The sequence below is a fragment of the Onychomys torridus genome, chromosome 15, assembly GCF_903995425.1.
Source record: "Onychomys torridus chromosome 15, mOncTor1.1, whole genome shotgun sequence".
Taxonomy (NCBI): domain Eukaryota; kingdom Metazoa; phylum Chordata; class Mammalia; order Rodentia; family Cricetidae; genus Onychomys; species Onychomys torridus.
The window spans coordinates 20,478,495-20,499,222 of record NC_050457.1 but is presented as its reverse complement, the minus strand read 5'-3'; the positions used below and the strand labels follow the sequence as shown (position 1 = coordinate 20,499,222).

Below are 20,728 nucleotides of genomic sequence, written 5' to 3'. Positions count from 1 at the left end.
ACCTTCTAGACCCCCCCCCCCTTAAAGTATAGCATGTTTTTATTTGGGGTGGGAGGCAGGTGAGAAAAGGACTGAAAACAGGTGACTTCCTCATTTTCCTTCTCAGGCAGGAAGTAGTGTCATCCCGACAGCAGGGCCACCTAAGGGCACATTTGGAGCTGGTAATAGCATCCTGGACTGTGCAATTCTGAAGGAGAAAACAGTGAAACAAAGCTAAGGTTTTTTTTTGTTTTTTTTTTAAAGATTTATTTATTTATTATGTATACAGAAGAGGGTGCCAGATCTCATTACAGATGGTTGTGAGCCACCATGTGGTTGCTGGGAATTGAACTCAGGACCTCTGGAAGAGCAGTTGGTGCTCCTAACCGCTGAGCCATCTCTCCAGCCCCCTGAATCTCTTAAGTTTTAAGGTCAATTTCTGAAATAGCGGATCACTGAAACAACGGCCTTTTAATGTCCTGAGATGTTTACTGTACTGCCTGGTAGAGAAAAGTAAAGGACTCAACAACAAACCTCCAAACAGCAATCACTTCACACGTTCCTCTCAAAACGACTGGGACGTGCAGGTTAGAGAAGAATACCTCTGGTGGGTGGGAGCTCATGCTGCCTCCTGGCATTCTACGTTTGAGGCCAGTGTCAGTCAACATGCTAAGGTCTCATCTCACACACAAAAATAATTGTCATATACATTGTCATTAATATTAGACCATTTGTGGAAATCACTTTAGACAACTAAAAATAAAATTAAGATTTATATCATGCTTTCTTATGACCTACATGCCATATATGATACGCAATATAAAAATAATCTATTATAATATTTACTGATTTTCTAATCCACACACAACATTCTATCTTCATGCATAATTTTAGCAAACTTTAAAATCATTTATTAGTATAAGCAATCACTTTAGTTTTTACTTTAAAATATCTTTATTTTTCACTCATTTTCCTAAGAAAATAAAAACCTAATTTGACAAGCACAATTACCTTTAAATGATTCCGCTCAGCAGCACCATGTAAAGGCAGCATTCCATCTACATTTTCAGAGTTTACATTTGCACCAGCTTTTAATAACTCATCAGTAAATCCCTCACTAGATGCCTCAGGAAGGGGTGTCCAACCTGAAAAAGATAAAAAGGAAAAATAATAAAGCTGTTCCATACCTACTGAGATTCATGCAGTATCTTTATTTTAATGGGGTCTTGTGTTAGTGGACTCAATAACTCTATTGAAATATATGTACATGTACTAAGTACTGAACAAGAAATAGTATTAAAAAGTACTGCTTTAAAACACCCAGGCTTCATTTTGGGAAAAAAGTAATCTCTTCCTAAATACTGTTGAATGAAGTACCAAAACAGAAACAAGGTAAATGCTAATCATTTCACCTTGCTCCAGCTCAGGTCTGACAGTAGCTAACTTTCATAGCCTAGGTCTGCACTGCTACATTTCTATTTAAAGTGGCATTGGACTCAGTAGACCTTGGCATTTCCCTCTTTAATTATTTACATGAGATTATTTTATGTACATCAAAATGTCATAAAATCAATTTTTTAGAATAAGAAGGAAAAAACAGGAAAGGAGGGAGTCATGTAAAGGGAACAGGGAGAGAAGAATAGACAGGAAGCTGGGACATTTTGCATTTTCTCCCAAGTTGGGGAATGGGATTAAGGCTGCCAATGAAAAGCCTGACTAACCCCTTCTACCCCCATTCTGTGCACCCTTCTCAATGTTCTCATTTATAAGAAGTGTTTCAAATAAGACAGCTATTTAAACAGTGACAAATCTTATTATTCACCAAAATCAAATATAGCATTAAAATACACTTCAAAGTTAATTATCAGCCAGCATCAAAATTGGGGGCAAAGGAAAAGATAGTACTTCAGTGAGTTCTAATTAAAAACACAGACAATTAAAGGGACCCAAATCTGCATTATCTTTTAGATTCACATATGCTCTAGACTCTATCAGAACTTTCACTAGGGACAGATTTCCTCCTCTGGAAGCCACGTGGAGCTGGCTCTGTCCTTTGGCATTTCTCTTCTTGATTCCAGCTGTCTTTGCCTCTGTAACCATATCAAGCAAAGCAAATACTTATTTGTGCAAAATGCTCATTGTTATAAAGGACCTTAGAAAATACAGATCTACTTCCTCATAATACTCTAAACAGGATGTAATACAATAAACAAGTGTAACATTGTATTTTGTTTTAAGGAAGAGAAAGTGTTTATCTTAGGTCAAATTTCAGTAAGAGTCTATCATCATGGGGGGTTAAGTCATAGGAGCACAGTTTGAGAGAACTGGTTAATAATCTTGTAAACTGATTATATTTACGTGTGCAAAAGGTATATAATAGATAAAACTCTTGACACTGGAAAGGTTTAATGATAAAATTCATATGGCCTACTGGATTCCATATATCATTTTACTAGTTGCCTCCTTCAAGGGAACACATCTGTTAATTTTCAGAATTAGTTCACACTAGGTGAGTTATAAAGGAATAATTTCTTTTTAAAACTGTATCTTGATTTCTTAGGCATATATCAATGGACTGGGAAAACTGTTCGCTGCTTTTGGTTGAAATCCTACCTTGAGAAGAAATCACAGTGGTTTGCATTCATTCTAGCAACCAGTCAGTCAGACACTGGTTAAAACAAACTGCTTCGGTCTGTGGTTAGCTCACTCTCAGCTGTCCTTTAATAACAGGATACATTTTTCCTTAAGATAGCCCAGTTCTGGTATGATGGAGATTCTTTCAGAATATGTGTATTAGTGCATGCCTGGAATCCCAACACTCGGTCGGGAGGCTGAGGCAGCAGAATCTTGAGTTCTAGGTCAATCTGGGCTACATAGTAAAATTCTATCTCAAAACCAGAACGGATTCCCTCTTCCCACAGCTGTTTCTCAATGTGTGTTCTACCACACATGGTGCCAACTAGCAAGCTGGCCTTTAAGGTTCTGTTTTTCTTTCATAGAAAATTCAGTACAACATCATTTTCCAAAAAGTCCCTTTAAAGTCTTTTCTTTGCAGTGTAAGTTAGAAAGATTAAGTTGGAACTAAAACCAATGAACAGATCATGTTTTTCCTTGTTTCCTTCCCATACTCTGCTACACTGCAGTGATGGGCACTTTTTTTTTTAACTATCAAAGAAAATACAGGAAGAAAGAACAGAGGATAAATTTCAACAGATATGGAACAGGAGAGTTGGAAGTCACTGATGAAGAATGAATTGCCTTAGCAGAGTGTAGGATAGCCTGCAAGGAGAATCATGGGGAAAAAAGGCTATCTGACCCCAGGCAGTCAGTGCCTGGAGTCATCAGTTACCCTGGAAGAAAGATGTGTGGACCCTGGAAAACCAACTGAGAGCTTACCTAGAGTAAAGCTGGGACTCTGAGCTCCCTTCTCCAACTCTGAATTGACTGGCAACCACTCACTTTATCTTAAACACCCACCCCAAATCCAGGAACCTAGAGGTTTATTTTCTGCATGAAACACATCAGAGAAGATGGAAACTGACATAAAAACAAATCAGAGAGTCAGGGTAAGAAACAAAAGAATATTCATTACATCAATAGTGTTAGTACCACTTAGTAAATTTGCTACAAAGGCAGGTTCTCCAGCTCAAACCTGGAGAGCAAACTCTAAAGCCTCCTCTTATGGATTTCCAGCTTCTGATCTTTGTGGTTTTATGTAATTCTCTCCCCCTTGAATAATTTTCCTCTAACCAAAAGAACATTTCAACACTGTTAAAAGTGTAATATTAATTTCTTTGATGAGGTCACTTGCTATCTTCCTACAGACTCACTTTCTTGCCTTCAGGTTGCATTTTCTGAAGAGGAAACTATATTGGAAAAGCCCATTCAGCAAGAAACTGAAGATGCCCACCAATCCACAGAACTGTTTCCTCTGTCACATGATTTTGAAAGTCCTTTCCTTGTCCAGGCTGCAGGTGAGAGCCAGTCCCAAATAGCACCTCTACTGAAGCCCTATCAAAATTACTGTCAAAGGACCTGACAAAGTGGTGCTTAGTTCCTGATCTACGACACTGGGGAGACAAATGTGCATTGCTTTAAAAAACTAAGTTTGTGCTGGGTGGTGGTGGCGCATGCCTTTAATCCCAGCACTTGGGAGGCAGAGCCAGGTGGATCTCTGTGAGTTCAAGGCCAGCCTGGGCTACAGAGTGAGTTCCAGGATAGGCACAAAGCTATACAGAGAAACCCTGTCTTGAAAAACAAACAAACAAACTACTAAGTTTGTGATACTGTCAACTCACTTACTGAAGCAGACTCTCTGAGAGCAAGCCTGGGCAATCCGCATTTTAACAAGCTGACTGGGTGATTCTGGTGCAAGCTAAAGTTAGAGGGCCACTGCATTAAGCATGAGACCCTTCCTACTGTATTTGCTAAACACCAGCAACCAAACACACCATTTTAAGGTAACAGACAAAAGATAATTATCTCAGGGCTGGAGAGATGGCTCAGCAGTTAAGAACACTAGCTGCTCTTCCAGAGGTCCTGAGTTCAATTCCCAGCAACCACATGGTGGCTCACAACCATCCATAATGAGATCTGGTGCCCTCTTCTGGCCTGCAGGCATACATGCAGACAGAACACTATATCCATAATAAATAAATCTTTCAATTGAAGAATGGATAGAGAAAATGTGGCATATATATTTACACAATGTTAAAAATGACAACATGAAATTTGTAGGCAAAATGGACAGAACTAGAAAAAAATCATCCTGAGTGAGGTAACTCACACCCAGAAAGACAAATACGGTATTTTCTCACTTATAAGTGGATATTAGCTGTCATGCTATAATCCACAGTCCCAGAAAGGCTAAGTAACAAGGAGGGCTCAAGTGGGGACACATGGATTTCCCAGGGAAGGGGAAATAGATTTTGTGGGTGGATTGGGGGCAGGTGGGAATGGAAACAGGAGGGTCCAGACAGGGGGAGGGTGGCGGGAGGGAGAGAATAATTGGAGAAATGACTGGGTTGGGGGACACCTGGGGAGTGACGGAGAAACCAATGCAGTGGAAACTCTGGAATCTATGAGAGCGACCCCACCTAAATCTAGTAATGGGGACACAGAGCCAGAACTGGCCATCTTCTTTAACCAGGCAAGGCCTCCAGCAGTGAACTGGGACACCAACCCAGCCACCAAACCCCTGTCTGCAAGATGACCTGGGGTAATGGGGCACAGAACTTGTGAGAGGCCAACCAATGACTAGTCCAACTTGAGGCCCACACCACAAGGCCCACCCACATGCCTGACACTGCACGGATGGCCATGAACCAGAGACTGGGAAGCCCAGAGATCCAATTCAGGACCAAAAATGACTGGCAAAAGAACAAACAAAACAACAACAAAAACCAAACCAACCAACCAAATAAACAAACACAAGCCAACAACAACAGAAAACCCCCAAAACTCAATGAAATGATTCCCAATGATATTCTGCTATATACTCATAGACTGGGGCCTAACCCAGTTGTAATCAGAAGTCATCATCCAGCAACTAATGGGAGCAGATGCAGAGACCCATAGCTAAACACTAGGCAATGCCAGGGGAACCCCACAGAAGAGAGGAGGAAGAAGGATTCTAGGAACCAGAGGGTAGAGGACATCCTGAGAACATGACCCACAGCATCAACTAAGCGGGGCTCACAGAAACTGAAGTGAAAATCGTGGACCATGTATGGATTTGAGCTAGGTTATCTGCATGTACTTTATGGTTGTATAGCTTGGTGTTCCTGTGGGATTCAGAACAATGGGAGTGGGAGAAGTCTCTGGTGCTTTTGCCTGCTCTTGTGACCCGTATCTTCCTACTGGGTCACCCTGTCTAGCTACCCTTTGTGCCTAGTCTTATTGTAATTTGTTATGTTTGGCTGATACCCCTAGGAGGCCTGTTTTTGCTTTTGTTTTTGTTTTTGTTTTTGTTTTTAAGGGAAATGGAGGAATGGATCCAAGGGGGTGAGAGGAAGGTGGGTGGGAGGGGCCTAGGAAGAGTGGAGGTAGAGGAAACTGCAGTCGGGATGCTACTTATGTAAAGAATAAAAATAAAAAAGATTATTCTCTATAAAATGGGTTGAATTATATAGATTGTAATATCTTCAGGGCTATTGTCGTGTGTGTGTGTGTGTGTGTGTGTGTGTGTGTGTGTGTGTGTTGCATGCATGCTGATGTGCACATTCCTACAGGTGACAGAGTAGTACAGGGTGTTTGTCTCTATCGACTTTTGCCTTACTGCCTTGACAGGGTTTCTCATCAAACCAGAAGCTCTCCAATGGCTAGACTGGCTGACCAGTAAATTCCTAAGACCTGCCTATCTCTATGCCTGATGCTACTAAGTTACACACAAGTGCAGTCATGCTCAGATATTTACATTGGTTCCAGTGCTTCCAACTCAGGTCTTCATGCTTGCAAAGCATGTACCATTATCCACTGAGTCACCACCCCAGTCCCTTCACGAGTGTTTTCTAATGACATCCACACAAACATAAAACATACTCCTTTTGTGCACTCACAATTCTTTATTGGAAAAATACAAAGAAAGACAGACAGATACTAATTTGTTAAGTGTAAATCATCTAAGGTAGTGGGTATAGCATGAATCCTAATTGGTCTTCATAAAAACCTAGAGTCAGATATCAGGGTAAATGCTGAAAGATCAGAGAAGCAAAGCAGCCAACCACTAGAGAGACTTCTTACCTCTAACAAATCGTCAGACTGAATGCACTGAGATCCTATATCCACCCACCTTATATTCCTTTCTCCACCTCCCTAGTGCTGGGATCAAAAGTGTGAGCCACCACTGCCTGGCTGTTTCTCTTTTAGACTGGATCAATCTTGATCTATCTGCCTCTGCCTCCCGGACCCTGGGATTAATGGTGTGTGCCACCACCGCCTGGCCTTTGTTGCTAACTGGTGGCTAGTTGTGCCTCTGATCTTCAGGCGAGCTTTATTTGTTAGAGCACACACACACATCAGCACACCACTGCAGCCCGGAAGTGGTGCCACTACTAGTAACTACAGCCCTCCCCTCCGCCTTCCTTTCCTGTCCTTTCCAGTGGCGCCTCTTCAACATCTTTACAAGTGACTGCTTTGTACCCAACAAATTTTGGACCACCTGGCATACAGACTATATAAAACAGGTGTACCAATCAATTACAGATAATAGCTCATAAAGAGATTATTTTAAAATATTCTTTGGTATACATACAAATCTGTATTTATTAAAGAGGTAATCAAATTTGTGTATTAAGGAGATGGTTGTATTTGCCTTTTTTTTTTTTTTTTTTTTTTTGGTTTTGGTTTTTCAAGACAGGGTTTCCCTGTGTAGCTTTGCACCTTTCCCCTGGAACTCACTTGGTAGCCCAGGCTGGCCTCGAACTCAGAGATCTGCCTGGCTCTGCCTCCCAAGTGCTGGGATTACAGGCATGCGCCACCACTTCCTGGCACTTATTTTTATATGACGAATTAAATCTTGGTTGAGTATTTCATACTGCAGGATATACAGCATCCTCAACATTTATGATAATATTGACTGTCAACTTGGCAGGATCTAGAATTTCATAGGAGACAAGCTTCTAGGTATGTCTGAGAGAGAATTCCTAGACTGCATAAATTAAGCGCCATGTTAAATGTGGCCCTTCTTATTCCATGGGCTGGAGTCTGGATAGAACAGGAGGAAGCAAGCTGAGCACTAGCATACATACACACCTCCCCCCCCCCTTCCTTACTGCAGATACAATGTGGCCAGCTTTCTCAGGCTTGTTCTGCCATGCCTTCCTCCCCATGACAGACCATAGATTAGATAGGTAAACAGAGAGACAGACTGACAGATAAACAGATAGATAGGTAGGTAGGTGGATAGATAGTTCTTTATCTTTGAACTATAAATCAAAATATAATGTTCCTCCTTTAAGTTGCTTCTTTATAGGTATTAGCTCAGCAAAGAGAAAGTTAAGTAATGTAGCAAATTTTCAGAGTTGATTGACATTTCGATGTTATATTCATCAACAGGGAGAACGCTACTTCACATAAATACACAGTAAAAATGTCAAAATTATGTTTAAAGTCATTCAGAAATGTTTGGAAATTCTGTCCTAATCCCATGTCAAAATTCATTTAGTTGTTTCTTTTATGAAAGTAGTCAGTAATTCAAACAACAATTTTTCAGATCAAACCTTCTAATTTAAAGACAGACTAAATTAATACTCACACACTGAGAAGTTATGATAGGGAAATATTAGTTAGTCTTTGTTTATCATAATTAAACCATTATGTTTCTGTATGAACACTAAACTTTGTATGTATAGTTTAAAAAACACTGAAATCCATACTATACAATAGTCTCAAATCTGCCCTGTGTTAGGCTGTGTTCATTGGCTCCCTGTGGCATGAAGTTATAGACAGCATGTGCACTGCAAAAGGCATACTGTGTGCTCAGAACTAAGACTAGAGTGAACAACATGATACAGCACAAGTAAGTGCTGCCACAAACACTGTAAATCATTACAGGAACTAACCCATAGTTTTACAAGCTAGCTTTCATAGAAGATCTGTGAAGCTTCATCAACTATCCTACAGCTATATCTACTGTATGCATCATGGCATATATATATATATACACACACACATATATATCTCCTTTACATTTTTATGCTATTCTATAACAGTCTCACTATGTATCGTGGCTAGTCTGGAATTGCTGTGTAGACCTGACAGGTCTGGAACTCAGAAGACCTGCTTGTCTCTGCCTCCTGAGTGCTGGGATTAAAGGCGTGCACTTTCAGTCTCAGCTACACATTACATTTTCAACGTCTAAAAACGCTATCATTCTCTGATAGTCCCTTCTTTTCTTAATCGAGGGAAATTAAAATGCAGATTGGAAATCTGTGGCTGGTAGGAGTGCAGTGGGACTGAGGGCATCGGTAAATTCACTGTTGAATGGTTGTGAGAGAACCTAGCATTAGGGAACCTCCTGGTGTCAACATCTAGAATTCTCCATCCCCTGTTCAAGTTGTTCAGTTAGAGGAATGACATACAGACACAAACTTATACTTAAATATGATTAAGTGCTACTAAGGAAGTACATCAGCTTCCTGGGTCACCTATAACAACTTATAAGCCAGCTGAATTTAAACAACAGAAGTTGACTCTGCTATCTGAATCTAAAATCAAGGCACCAGCAGGGACATAACTGCAACTGCCAGTCTTCTTGACCTCTTCCAGCTTCTGGTGGCTGTTGACATTCTTTGGCTTCCCTAGCTTAAGGTTACATGAACTCCTTTACTCAATCTATGTGTCTCAAATTTCTCTCTTTCTCTTATAAAGAAGCTTTTGATTAGATTTGGGGTTCATCTAGATAATTCAGAATGGTTCCACTTCAAAGACCTTAATTGATTATTTATGTAAATATTCCTTTTCCAAAGAAGATAATAATATTCAATCATTTAGCAAAGAGGTGTTATTCACAAATTCCGGAGCCTAGGAAATAGACTCATTATGGAAGGACCATCATTCAACTCACTGTAGAAAGCCCCTAAAGGTCTTCAATTTACACAAGAAGGAAAGTAAGGGAAGGCTCACATTGAAAATGCCTTGTCCAGCACCTTTCCTACCTCATAACAAAAGTTATGAGTACTTAATATTTAACTTGAGGTGGTCCAGGTTGTTGTTCATCACAGGATTAGCTCTAAGAACCATTAAAGGAGAGTAAGTTTTGTCAGACAAATATAGACAGTTGATTAATTCGACAAAAATTAGTGCCCATACTTCTTTAATAATCCTTAAAAGGGCTAAATGGATGTGTCATAAAAATCTGAGATACTACACAGTCCTAATCCTCCCACTGAATACTCATTGTCTCTGCTGTTTACCTCCTCTAATGTCACAAACTGAAAGCCATAGTCAGCAATATGACAAAAACTTACCTGGAGACTGCTGGATATCCTCAAATGGAGTTTTAACAACAAATATATCTGAAATAATCTCACAACTAAATGAATGTCCTCTAGCATAAAAAACAAACCCTGCTGGGTGGTGGTGGCGGCGCACGCCTGTAATCCCAGCAGAGGCAGGCGAATCTCTGTGAGTTCAAGACCAGCCTGGTCTACAAAGCTAGTCCAGGACAAGCTCCAAAGCTACAGAGAAACCCTGTCTCAAAAAAAAAAAAAAACAAAAAAAAAACCCCTCACTAATTTAATTAAACATTTAGGAATTCTTTGAAGTATGAGGCTTACTTACAAAACTTTGACATAAACATTTATACAACATCCCTAATTATCTGGGAAATGCAAATCAAAACGACTCTGAGATACCACCTTACACCTGTCAGAATGGCTAAGATCAAAAACACAGAAGACAGCTTATGCTGGAGAGGATGTGGAGCAAGGGGAACTCACCTACACTGCTGGTGGGAATGCAAGCTTGTACAGGCCACTTTGGAAATCAATATGGCGCTTCCTTAGAAAATTGGGAATCCATCTCCCCCAAGACCCAGCTGTAGCACTCTTGGGCATATACCCAAGGAATGCTCAATCATACCACAAGGGCATTTGCTCAGCTATGTTCATATCAGCATTGTTTGTAATAGCCAGAACCTGGAAACAACCTAGATGCCCTTCAACTGAAGAATGGATAAAGAAAATATGGTACATATACACAATGGAGTGCTACTCAGCAGAGAAAAACAATGACATCATGAGGTTTGCAGGCAAATGGATGGATCTAGAAAAAATCATCCTGAGTGAGGTAACCCAGACTCAGAAGGACAAACATGGTATGTACTCACTCATAGGAGAATACTATATGTAAAACAAAGATGACTAGACTGCTACACAACTCCAGGGAGGCTACCTAGAAAATGGGACCCTAGGAAAGACACAGGGATCACCCAATGACAGAGAAATGGATGAGATCTACATGAACAACCTGGACGACAGTGGGAGTAATGAAGGGCAAGGTTTGAGGGAAAGAAAGCTTAGGGGAGCAGGAGATCCCAGCTGGATCAAGAACAGAAAGGGAGAACAAGCAATAACAGATCATGATAAATGAAGACCACATGAGAACAGGAATAGGCAGAGTGCTGGAGAGGTCCCCAGAAATCCACAATGATACATCCTCTGTAGACTGCTGGCAATGGTTGAGAGAAAGCCTGATCTGACCTAGTCTGGTGATCAGATGGCCAAACACCCTAACAGTCGTGCTGGAACTCTCATCCAATAATTGATGGAAGTGGATGCAGAGATCCTCAGCCAGGCCCCAGGTGGAGCTCCAGGAGTCCAATTGTCGAGAAAGAGGAGGGACTGTAAGAGCGTGAATTGTTGAGACCAAGATTGCAAAAAGCACAGGGACAAATAGCCAAACGAATGGAAGCACATGAATTATGAACCAATGGCTGTGGAGCCCCCAGCTGGATCAGGCCCTCTGGATAAGTGAGACAATTGAATAGCTTGAACTGTTTGGGAGGCATCCAGGCTGTGGGACCAGAACGTGTCCTTAGTGCATGAGCTGGCTGTTTGGAACCTTGGGCTTACACAGGGACACTTTGCTCAGCCTGGAAGGAGGGGACTGGACCTGCCTGTACTGAATCCACTAGGTTTAAATGAATCCCCAGGGGAGTCTTGGCCCTAGAGGAGATGGGAATGGAGGGGAGGGAATGGGAGGAAGGTGGGGGCGGGAGGGGGGAGGACAGGGGAACCCATGGCTGATATGTAAAATTAAAACACAAATATAATAATAATAATAATAATAATAATAATAATAATAATAATAATAATAAAAACCATCTATACAAACCTTGGCTGCAGGGAGTTTTCAAGGAAATTTTTCTTTTTCTGAAATTCTGGTCTTTTCTGTGTTCTTGGGTATCACAAGGCATGTGAGCTTCTGAATCCACATTTCCCTTTTTCTCCTTGCAATTTCTTACAGCTCTTTCAGATCTACTGGTATTATTAGTTAACTCCTCATCTGAAACACAACCATTTATATTATTAGTCTTGTGGTTCCCTTTACTGGTTACGTGACAAGAAAAAAACTCCCATTCTTCCAGGGTTTCTGTTTCAAGGATAACTATTTATGAGGAGTTTTTCTGAATGTTTCCACAGAGCAAACTAAGTGTGCTGGTTATGGTGCTAACACAGACACAGTGATTAGCTGCAATCAGTGGAAATACCAATGTGCTGCCATGAAAATGACATTGGAGTTTGAATACTAAATTAGTGCCATATTAAAAAGAGGTATATAAGGGTTGGGGATTTAGCTCAGTGGTAGAGTGTTTGCCTAGCAAGCACAAGGCCCTGGGTTCGATCCTCAGCTCAAAAAAAAAAAAAAAAAAAAAAAAAAGGAGGTATATAAACTGGTAGACACATTTTTCATTAGCTTTCACTGGTATCAATTTAGTAACCATCTTTGATAGCAGTCTGACTTTCAAAGTAAGCACTAGGGATGTCTAGCTAGCCCAGATGACAGACCATAAGCCTCAAAATCAAAATCACGCACGAATAACTACTGAGCTTATCAGCTTCCAAACTCATGACCTGCGTTGTGGCCTCGTGCTTGTTAGCTGGGCCACAGGGTACATAGAATTCAGTTGTAAATTTCTACAAAAGGAGAGCTAGAAGAAATGTACAAATTGAGAAATATTAATACCTGATCTGTGAGCAATTCCCTTCTCTTTTCCTTGATTAGGCTGTGAGGAGTTGGCCAACTCTTTATTCACATGGTCAATGGAATGAATATCTGTATTGTTCACAGACTCATTCCCTGGAAGGTCTTGTGTCCTTTTTTCAGCGTTAGTTATTTCTATTACTTGAGAATGAACAACTGTGTGTAAAGGACTATCTGAAGAACTTGGGTTTTGGCTTTTTACAGTATAACTCCTCTCAGTGTCTTGCTTCTTTTCCACATTATATGTATCAGCTTGATTTACTAAAAGAGTTGGTTCTCTGTGGCCATTATTTTGGAATGCTTTTAATAGCTCCACTTGACCAGTCAACTGTGAAACTTTCTGTGTTGAAGGCAGTTTTATACAAGGCATAGGATTGTGCTCATTATTGGCATATGAGTGATCAAACGAAGTTCCATATATATACTTTTTATAATTTGGAATATGTTGTTCAGAAATTAATTGATTATTCAAATCACAATAATTAACAGCTTCTTTTTGTGTATGTGTAGTTAGGCTGCCTGCGGTTGGTTCATTTTCCTGTGAAAAATAGTTTTCAGAAGATAAACACCGTAGAGAGTTCATTTCTTCTCTATTTGCTGTGCTCTCTTCATTAGGACAGTGGCCTACACATTCCTTCTGAGATGCCACAGACTTGGTAGAGGTGTGGCAATCACTATCACTGTCAGCAAAGCGTCCTTTTATGAAGGAGAGGAAAGAATCTTCCCATTCATTAAGGTTCTTGCCTTTTTCATCTGGGCTATTGTTTTCAGGGGACTTACATGAGCTACTACTGTATAGCTCTTGGTTAGTGTGAGGCTGTTGATCTGCAGTTAGATGTGGTAATTTTATTTCTTCATATAATGAAAGTTCAGAGAAGGAAGCATGTTTAGTTTGATCAATGGACTCTAATTCCGAGAAGTGCATTTCTTGACTATCTGATAAATCCAGTATTTGGGTATTTGATTTTTTGGAAACCACACAAGCCTCACTATTGTTACCTGCACCATTTTTCAAGGTTGCCAGAGTTGGGGTAGAAAGTTCACAGGACCCTTCTGGAAGGTCATCAAGGGTTTGGACAGTATGCTGCTGCTGAGTCACTAATTTATTCACTCCCCTGAAAGAAGAAATAGCTATTCCCTGACTTAAACTGCAGTCTCTATCATCTATTTGAGTCTTTGTATGTTGTGTATTTCTTTGTCCTTTATTTTTAGACACATTAGTTCTGCTATCTTTCACATTGTGGACATTGTTCCTTCCGAGTCCCGTAGAGTCTATTTGGTTAACAGTTGATTGCCTAGGCTTGAACTTGCCAAATTCTGTGGTATTGGAATTTTTCTGGCAAGGTTCATATATATATGCTTTATTTATAAGTAAACTGTTTCTTTCTTTCATTTCTACATGTCCTGGTTCTTGTCTATTAAACTCCGTGTGATTATCAGAACTTAATTTTGGTTTCTATTTAAAAAAAAAACAACAAAAACATGGTTAGTTTTAATTTTAGGGGCAGATTTATAGACTCTATGAGACACTGTAAAGTGAGTGTTACAGGAGTATTTTCAGGACAGTAACCTCTTCCAATTGTCACATAGCAAAGACTAGAATTAGGTTAGTTTCTTCCTTTGATATCTAGAAGAATTATGGATAGGGAAGTGGAAGATGGGATTTGAAAACTAAAAGACAGATGACTTCTAAAATGGTTTCTCTGGAAACCTGATTGTGAAATGCTACGATTAAAACAATTAAAACATGACTCAAATCCAGATGAAGAGAATCCACACACAATGAAAACTTTGTTGGACAGACAACTGGAATTACTACTGTTGTATTATCTGTATTATACTTAAATCAGAAAAATTTTGATATGGTTGATAAATCCAAGACCCCATAAAGAGCAACAGGAAGAAAACGGCTTACAATACATTACCACAGCATGCTACACTTACCTAACTGTTTCTCAGACTAACAGGCTAGAACCTTTGGGTGGCTCATGAAATTATTCCAAAGTGTCTTAAACCAAAGGTCAAGTCACTAACCTGACTAATGCTTCACCAGTCTTTCTTTCCCTCTGGGAATCTATAAAAATAACCAGCAGGTATAAACCTGCTAAAACGTTTATTACTAAATACAGATATACCTTGTACTGGAGTGTATCTTCTACATATGCTGGGTCAGTGTTCTTCCTTTGAGCTGCATACAAAAAGAGAACATAAAATAGCTTCCAGTAGTTAGACCCTAGACTTCTAAACCTGCCAGTCTTTTGACATGAAAAGAACTAGAGGGTGGGCTAGCGGTGTGGACTCAGGCAGGCCTGATGACCTGATTCCATTCCTGGATCCCACAGGTGGCAGGAGAGAAGTAACTCCCCAGAGTTGTCCTCTGCTTTCTTTCTTTCTTTTTTTTTTTTTTTTTTTTTTTTTTTTGTTTTTTTGTTTTTCAAGACAGGGTTTCTCTGTGTAGCTTTGCACATTTTCCTGGATCTCCTTTGGAGACCAGGCTGGCCTTGAACTCACAGAGATCTGCCTGCCTCTGCTTCCCTAGTGCTGGGATTAAAGGTGTGCACCACCAATGCCCGGCCTATCCTCTGCTTTCTATCTGCCATGTTTACACCTGTAATTCACATACATGAACACACGTACATGCACACTCAAATCAAAATTTAAAACTAGAGGGAATATGTGAAATCATGTAAATGTTTTATATTAAAGCTGGCACATACAATATGACTATATAGTTTCCATATTTATTACAAGATAAATATTACTTTGAGTGATAGTATTTCTATTGGAAAAGTAAATAGATCTGACAAAATAACTACTAATAAAGATGGGCACTAAACATATTTTTTAATTTATTCACAGAAATATATGTGAATGTTCTCTTCATTCAGTAGATTATGCAAGATGTTTTTATAAGGCAAAAAACCCCTTCATAACTAATAGATTATCATGGGCTGGCAAGATGGCTCAGTGTAAGGGCACTTGCTACCAAGCTCGATAAGCTGAGTTCCATCCTTTGGACTCACAAGGTGGAAGGAAAGAACTAACTCCTACAGGCTGCCCTCTGTTCTCCAGATACATACATAAACACATACACAAATTAATAATACAAACTTTAAATAGATCATCATTTCGCAATATGTCTGCTCAATAAGGTCCTAGCATGAATGCTGCATTCTCTTCAAAGCAAAACATGCATAGAAAAGATCAACAATACTTCATAGAGGAAACTAAAAATACTTTTATTAAAAAAGGGGGCAAGTTGGTAATTAAAAGATTGCAATTTAGCATATCTCTCCTTGCCTTCTTCGAATACTGAATGTGTAATTATAATTAGGCACATGTGACGTGACGTTAACCACAAAAGATAAAATTTTATGAAGGTTTCTATTTGTACATAGAAAATATTCAATAAACATTTGATAGGAATAAATTAACATTTTAAATGGGATATATAAAATATAATTACCTTGAATATAAGTAGGAAACAAAATATCTTAACAAGGATGTGATTAAATATGAGGAAATTTATGTTTTAGAAATGACTTTTACCATTACAATCAAATTCCATTCAACCTAGTCAAATAAGAACAGTTGCCCAGAATGTCCTGTCAAAACCACACTCCAGAGTTTCACTGTTGCTTCTCTTGTTTATGAGCTGGGTGACCCTGGGCGAGTTTCTTAATGTCTCTGCCTTCATAGAATGTCCATAAATGAAAACTACAAACAGCTACAGTATTACGAAGATTAAGTACTGAAATCCATGTACAGGAAATATTCTATTGTTACTACGTTGCTGTGAATAGCTTTTAAGAATATGAAGGATGCAATGTCTTCTCTTAACATTGGTTCTTAAATAAAAAAAAACAGAAATAACAATATTTCCCATAACCACCCAGTCAGGTAAGCATGGCTCCTAAGAGACTCTAAAGGAATTAAAGAGACTGTACTTCCTCTCAGTCTTAAAGGCCACATTCTCTAGTCTAGCCAACTGACTCTACAGATATAAATTCTCAAGTGGTGAGTTTGGCTGATGGTAATTTTAGAAATATTCCTTTCTGTCCCTCTGAACTCCATCATGCCCTAACACAGTATGTTTAGGTATTTTACATACATTACTTCAATCCTCACACTAACATTTCTATAGATATTTGGGTAGATGAATAGATATTAAAAGTCCAATTTGCAAGGCCAAGTATGGTGGTGCATGCCTTTAATCTCAGCACTCAGGATGCAGACACAGGTGGATCCATGTGAATTTGAGGTCAGCCTGGTCTACATAGTGCGTTTCAGGCCAGCCAGGACTATAGTAAGATCCTATCTCAGAACAACAACAACAAAAACTCACCCCTAAAAACAAAAACAAACCAACCAACAAAAAAACTCAATTAAATTGCAAATGAGAAAACAGGGATGTCAATTACCCAATGTGATAAAGCCTGTAAGAATGAGTTTTACTCATCAAAGCAGATGTATATCCTAAGAGAAAAATCAGCAAGTACATTTCATGTTAAGAACATTCTTGATTCATCATCCTTATAATTTTACAAACAACACTCTTCGGGGTTGGGGATACATCTTAGGGAGGAGTGTTTACCTGTACATAAATGGGCTTGGGTTTGATCCCTAGCATTTCAAAACAAAATGAAAAACAGAATAAAATAAAACAAAGCCCTTTTCAACTGAAATTAAAAGACAAATGTCTTGTTAAAGCATATATATTTATTAAGAAAACAAAATTTACACTATTTTGGAAAATAGGGTGCTAATTAATGACAATTCAAATGTTCATGCTTAAGAAATAGTCAACCTGCTGAAGCATACTAAATTAATAAATTCTCTCACAAAGAAAGAATAAAAGCCATGTATATGAAGGAAATTTCCTGTATGGGCTTAGGTGAGAGAAGCAGGGATTAGAACAGGAAATTTCCTGTATGGGATTAGGTGAGAGAAGCAGGGATTAGAACAGGAAACTTCCTGTATGGGATTAGGTGAGAGAAGCAGGGATTAGAACAGGGAATTTCCTGTATGGGATTAGGTGAGAGAAGCAGGGATTAGAACAGGAAACTTCCTGTATGGGATTAGGTGAGAGAAGCAGGGATTAGAATAGGGCTTTAGGACTCAGAGAAGGCTAGAATTCTGGAGAAAACACTTCCAGGAAAGAAAAAAAAAACCCAAAAACTCATTACAGAATAAAGAAGCCAGATTAAGAACAGCATCAACGCACGCCTATAATCCCAGCAGTCAGGAGGCAGAGACAGGTGGATCTCTTGTGAGTTCGAGGCCAGCCTGGTCTACCAAGTGAGTTCCAGGACAGGCTCCAAAGCTACAGAGAAACCCTGTCTCGAAAAAACAAAACAAAACAAAAAAACCAGCATCAAAACACATTCCAGAGTTTATAAACCTGTGCCTCTAGCATGACATTTTATTTGCATTTCTTATGTGCCTTCAAACATAAATATGACTGTTTTAATAGTCTACTTCAGTATGCTTTTCTACTCCTGGCATCAACAAGCCATGCTTGTCTCTTCTAATGCGGTTTGGTTTCTAAGAGAGAGTTCTGCTCTAAAGAAGTTTACTTGCTGGTTTATGGAAGCAGCACCAGGTTGGATGCCCACAGTCCCAGCTACTGAGGAGGCTAAGATGGCGGCTTGAGCTCAGTGACTCAAGATCAGCCTCAGCAGTATAGAAAGATCACGTTAAGCCGGGCGGTGGTGGCACACACCTTTAATCCCAGCACTCGGGAGGCGGAGCCAGGTGGATCTTTGTGAGTTCGAGGCCAGCCTGGGCTACCAAGAAAGATCCAGGAAAGGCGTAAAGCTACACAGAGAAACCCTGTCTCGAAAAACCAAAAAAAAAAAAAAAAAAAGAAAGATCACGTTAAAAAATTCAGTGATAGTCTCTCTTTATTATAAAAGTGAGACATTTTGGTCTAGGTCTTAGTCCTTAGTCAAAAGTATTTAAATAATTACATGTCTTGAAGATGTAAAAAACATAAATGAGTGGCTACAACATAATAAAACGGGAAAAATAATAAAATGTATCCATAAAGGAGAACCAGTCTCATGACCAACAATTAGAATGCTATATAGCCCCTTCTTTTCAGCAAATACACTCAACACTAATTGAGAGAAATGTCATATTAAATATAATCCAGTTGGGAAGAAAGTATACTTTCAATTTTATTTTAAACAACTTAGAGTTTCCAGCCGGTTATCAACCATGATGTTGGTATACCATGTTTTGAAGAAGCCTGGGTACTGCCTTTAGTGTATTTAATATTTAGTGTACGCCTTTATCATGTTCTTCACTGTAAGTGTTTGTTACTTGGTTTTTAAAAGAATCATTTTGTATTACTAGGCGTTGGACTAATTGGTGCCTAGCACACAGTAAGCCATGAATGAACGAATAAAGGAATGGCGGGGGCGGGGGGTGCAGGAGTGAGTGAGCTGCTGCAGAGAACAAACTCCTCCAGAGTGATGGGGGTGCACTGCTTTAGCTGCCCAGCACGCGCTGACGGGCCTGTGGATTCCTGCTGCTGAGAGCCCTGAGCTGCTCTTACTCCTGATCTTTTTCTCGGCTTTTCCTTTCATCACTGAGCTCTTCCGCCAAGAAACTCCTTTTTCTGCCTTAAAATGATTGACTGCCACCAAAGAATTCTTACTGAAAACCCTTATGCAATCGCAAAGAACTGATAAGACAAGCATAGTTGTATTACTTGTCTCCAGGGAGAATCAGAACTGTAGCAGATCAGATTTCCACTGTCAGCTTAAGCTTCCTTGAGATTGGAGGGAACAAGGTTTGTTCTGGAAGGATTCTCAGACTAAATCTTCCTGTGCGCAAAAGAGAAATTCCAAAAGCATAAGTGTAACAGGAATTCCTAAATGGTCTTAATAAAAAACTCGGAGTCAGATATTGGAGTAAATGCTGAAAGGTCAGAGAGACAAAGGAACAAGCCACAGCCACCACCTCTTACCTCACCAACTCCTCAGCCTGAAAAAGCCCTCAGCCGATAGGCCTCTAGCTGAATGAGCTTCCTCAGGCAAAAAGGCCGAAAGGGACGCTTCTGTCAGAAAACCTTCAGTTCCTGTCTCCCCATGCCTTGTATACCGTTCTCTGTCCAGCCATCATTTCCTAGGATTAAAGGCGTGTGTACTTCCCAGTACTGGGATTAAAGGTGTGTGCCACCACTGCCTGGCTTGGTTTTCTCTCCTAGACTGAATCAATCTCATGTAGTCCAGGGTGGCTTTGAACTCACAGAGATCCAGACGGATCTCCTGAGTGCTAGGATTAAAGGTGTGTGCTACCACTACCTGGCATCTATGTTTAAAGTGGCTTGTTCTATCCTCTGATCGTCAGGCAAATTTTATTAGAGTGCACAATATATTACCACACATAAGACTTAGTTATTAAAGATAATAATACTCAAAGTCTTTGAAAGAATTATCTCCTGGAATTTTTTAAAAATGAAAACCGTAGTTTAAAGACCACAGAGACAACTCCAGGTAAAGGTACTTGCCACTAAGGCTGAAGAACTGAGTTTGATCCCTAGGACCCACATGGCATAGTCTGTTTCCATGCTGTTGTCTGACCTCCACACACACATGATATGGTACATATGTGCATGCACACATACAATAAATAAATAAATGTAATAAAAATAGAGAGAGGGAGGAAAGAGGAAGCTGAGAAAATTAAGTTCTCACATACATCTCCTGAATGGAAAACATAGTTTTTGTTTCAGGCACACTATTCAAAAAGTATTTGCTGAATGGCTACTATGTCCAAGGCCAATTCAGTATTCACAAGGAGATAAAGCAAAGAGTCTTTCCTTCGTGGAGCTTAGATTCTATATAAGGACAACACACAAAACACTCAGTAAACAGGCTCCTGTGCCAGCACACTACATGCTATGGAGAGAGGCTCAGTAGAGTAACGTAAGCAACACTAGAATGAATACAGTGATTCCACAAACATGTCCATATTCTTTAGAAACTGTCTTCCAACTATGGCCAAAAAAACAAAAAGAACAAAAAAAAAAACTTCT

General features: G+C 39.6%; 1 protein-coding gene across 1 annotated transcript in view; it reads right to left on the bottom strand.

The window, feature by feature from the left end:
• The window catches only part of Ankrd31 (ankyrin repeat domain 31), a 158,760-nt gene that overhangs the window by 59,665 nt on the left and 78,367 nt on the right, over positions 1-20,728 (bottom strand). The window contains exons 13-18 of the mRNA XM_036207173.1: positions 14,820-14,872; positions 13,992-14,140; positions 12,667-13,937; positions 11,815-11,985; positions 1,926-2,069; positions 991-1,124 (exon numbers count right to left, since the gene is read on the bottom strand). Coding sequence (XP_036063066.1) covers positions 991-1,124; positions 1,926-2,069; positions 11,815-11,985; positions 12,667-13,937; positions 13,992-14,140; positions 14,820-14,872 — 1,922 coding nt within the window. The remainder of the gene's footprint in view (positions 1-990; positions 1,125-1,925; positions 2,070-11,814; positions 11,986-12,666; positions 13,938-13,991; positions 14,141-14,819; positions 14,873-20,728) is intronic.